Source organism: Galeopterus variegatus, unplaced genomic scaffold (genome assembly GCF_000696425.1).
Source record: "Galeopterus variegatus unplaced genomic scaffold, G_variegatus-3.0.2 Scaffold3649, whole genome shotgun sequence".
NCBI lineage: Eukaryota > Metazoa > Chordata > Mammalia > Dermoptera > Cynocephalidae > Galeopterus > Galeopterus variegatus.
In genome coordinates, this window is record NW_007729760.1 from 64528 (window position 1) to 66475 (window position 1948).

The window sequence follows — 1948 nt, forward strand, 5'->3', positions numbered from 1 at the left end:
CTTTGACACACAAAGGGAGCTTAAGAAAACACTGGTGCCTGGTTCTCTCTTAGATTATTGAAACAAATTCCCCATAAGTAGGCCAGATATAGGTATTTCTACAAGAGTTCTTCTCCACTTCCCAGTTGATGTCAACGTGCACCTTGGTTGAGAAGCGCTGCCTACAGAAGTACGTGTGAACAGTTGACCCATCGACCAAAACTGGAGAAGGGGGTATGTTCACAAATGTTTCATCAGCAGAAGGAGCAATAAAAAAAAAACCTGGAACTATAATGAAACTTGCTGAATGCTGCAACCAAGGTATACGTGGGAAACACATGAGAAGCAATTATAGGTGGAGTGGGAGGGCAGTGGGGTGGGAGGGGCAGCTGGGTGGGACTGGTGTGAAGCTACAAGAGATTTACCTGTCGATGCTCCAATGGCCCCAATAAGGATGGCTGGTACAGCCATCACCACGCACCCAAACGCCGCCAGGAAGGACAGCACCTGAGCATAGGTGGCTGAGGATGACGACAGGACCCTCTGGAAGTAGGCTTGCCACGGGATTCCACCCAGCGTCTGCACGAGATCCACAGAGACTCAGAGAGAATTGGAGGCACATAGCATCTACTCTGTTTTTTCTTAAAGAGGTTTATTATAATCATGTCTGGGATAATCAAAAGTATGGCTTTGAAGTATAGAAAACGCTCTACGTGCCACAAATCTCGATTGACATTGTTATGTTTGCTATGGTCTGAAGTTTATGTCTCCCCCAAAATCATACATTGAAATTCAAAAACTCAAGCTGATGGTATTAGGTATTAGGTGGGGGCGTTTGGGAGGTCATTAGGTCATGAGGGTACAGCCCTTATGGATGGGATTGGTGCCCTCAGAAAAGGCATCAAAGAGCTGCCCCCTTCCACCACATGAGGACACAGAGAGAAGGTGCCACCTATGGGGAAATGGTCCCTCACCAGACACTAGTCTGCCAGCACCTTGACCTTGGACTTCCCAGCCTCCAGAACTGAGAAAATTAATTTCTGTTGTTTATAAACCACCCAGTTTATGGTATTTTGTTACAGCAGCCCACATGGACTAAGATAATGTTATGGTCATGTTTTCAGTTACTCAGAATTTCTTAGAGTTCATATCTTTTCTAATTACATACAAAAATTTACCTACTTAAGCTGCATGAAAACTACCCAGAAGCCTTAATTTGCTCTTATCTGGAAATTCCAACTACCATAAAAAATTCTCCCAAAATAATTAAGATTCTGAAAGTACAAAGTTCAATCTAAATCAATAGAACCCAGTAAACATTTATAGGCGACAACCATGTGCCAGGCAACGTAACGGTTGTAATGGCACAAAGATGGCGAAGGCGTGGTTCTCGGCCTGGAACTTGCTGACTGTCGGGACAGCTGGTGCCCCGTGGTGTTTTCCGCGGTGCTCACAATATAGTGGCAAAACAAAGAAAATATCAGATCTTTTATTTGTGATCATTTTTACCTTAGGCCTAAGAGTTATACGGCTGTTTTCATTAAATGATTTTCCTCACATATTAGTACAGACTGTATGAGCAATTGACAAATACACATACCCACACTGGGGGTGTGTTTAAAGTTCCTACTGAGGGTATACAACCAGAACAGTTTGGAGTCATTGAATTGTAACACAGTTTGCTGCATGCTGTGAGGAGGTCTATAGGGGAAGAAAAGTGAGAAAAAAATAATTATTTGGATGTGAGAGAGGGAGGTGGCCAGGAGGGAAGCGGGCAGCTGCGTGGTGATCAGGAAGGGACATGTGAGTCAGTCCCTGAGCACGGACAGGAAGTCCCTAGGTGGAGATGCAGGGAGAAGAAATGCCTGGGAGACAAACTAATCCGATGACAGCAAAACCCAGCCAGGTGGCTGCGAGTCCACTGTGTACTTGGCATGACGAGAGGTCAGGGTGTGTGCGAGTGGCTAGA

General features: G+C 45.1%; 1 protein-coding gene across 1 annotated transcript in view; it reads right to left on the reverse strand.

The window, feature by feature from the left end:
• The window catches only part of SLC5A7 (solute carrier family 5 (sodium/choline cotransporter), member 7), a 26557-nt gene that overhangs the window by 4749 nt on the left and 19860 nt on the right, over nt 1-1948 (reverse strand). Inside the window, exon 6 of the mRNA XM_008585629.1 lies at nt 405-558. Coding sequence (XP_008583851.1) covers nt 405-558 — 154 coding nt within the window. The remainder of the gene's footprint in view (nt 1-404; nt 559-1948) is intronic.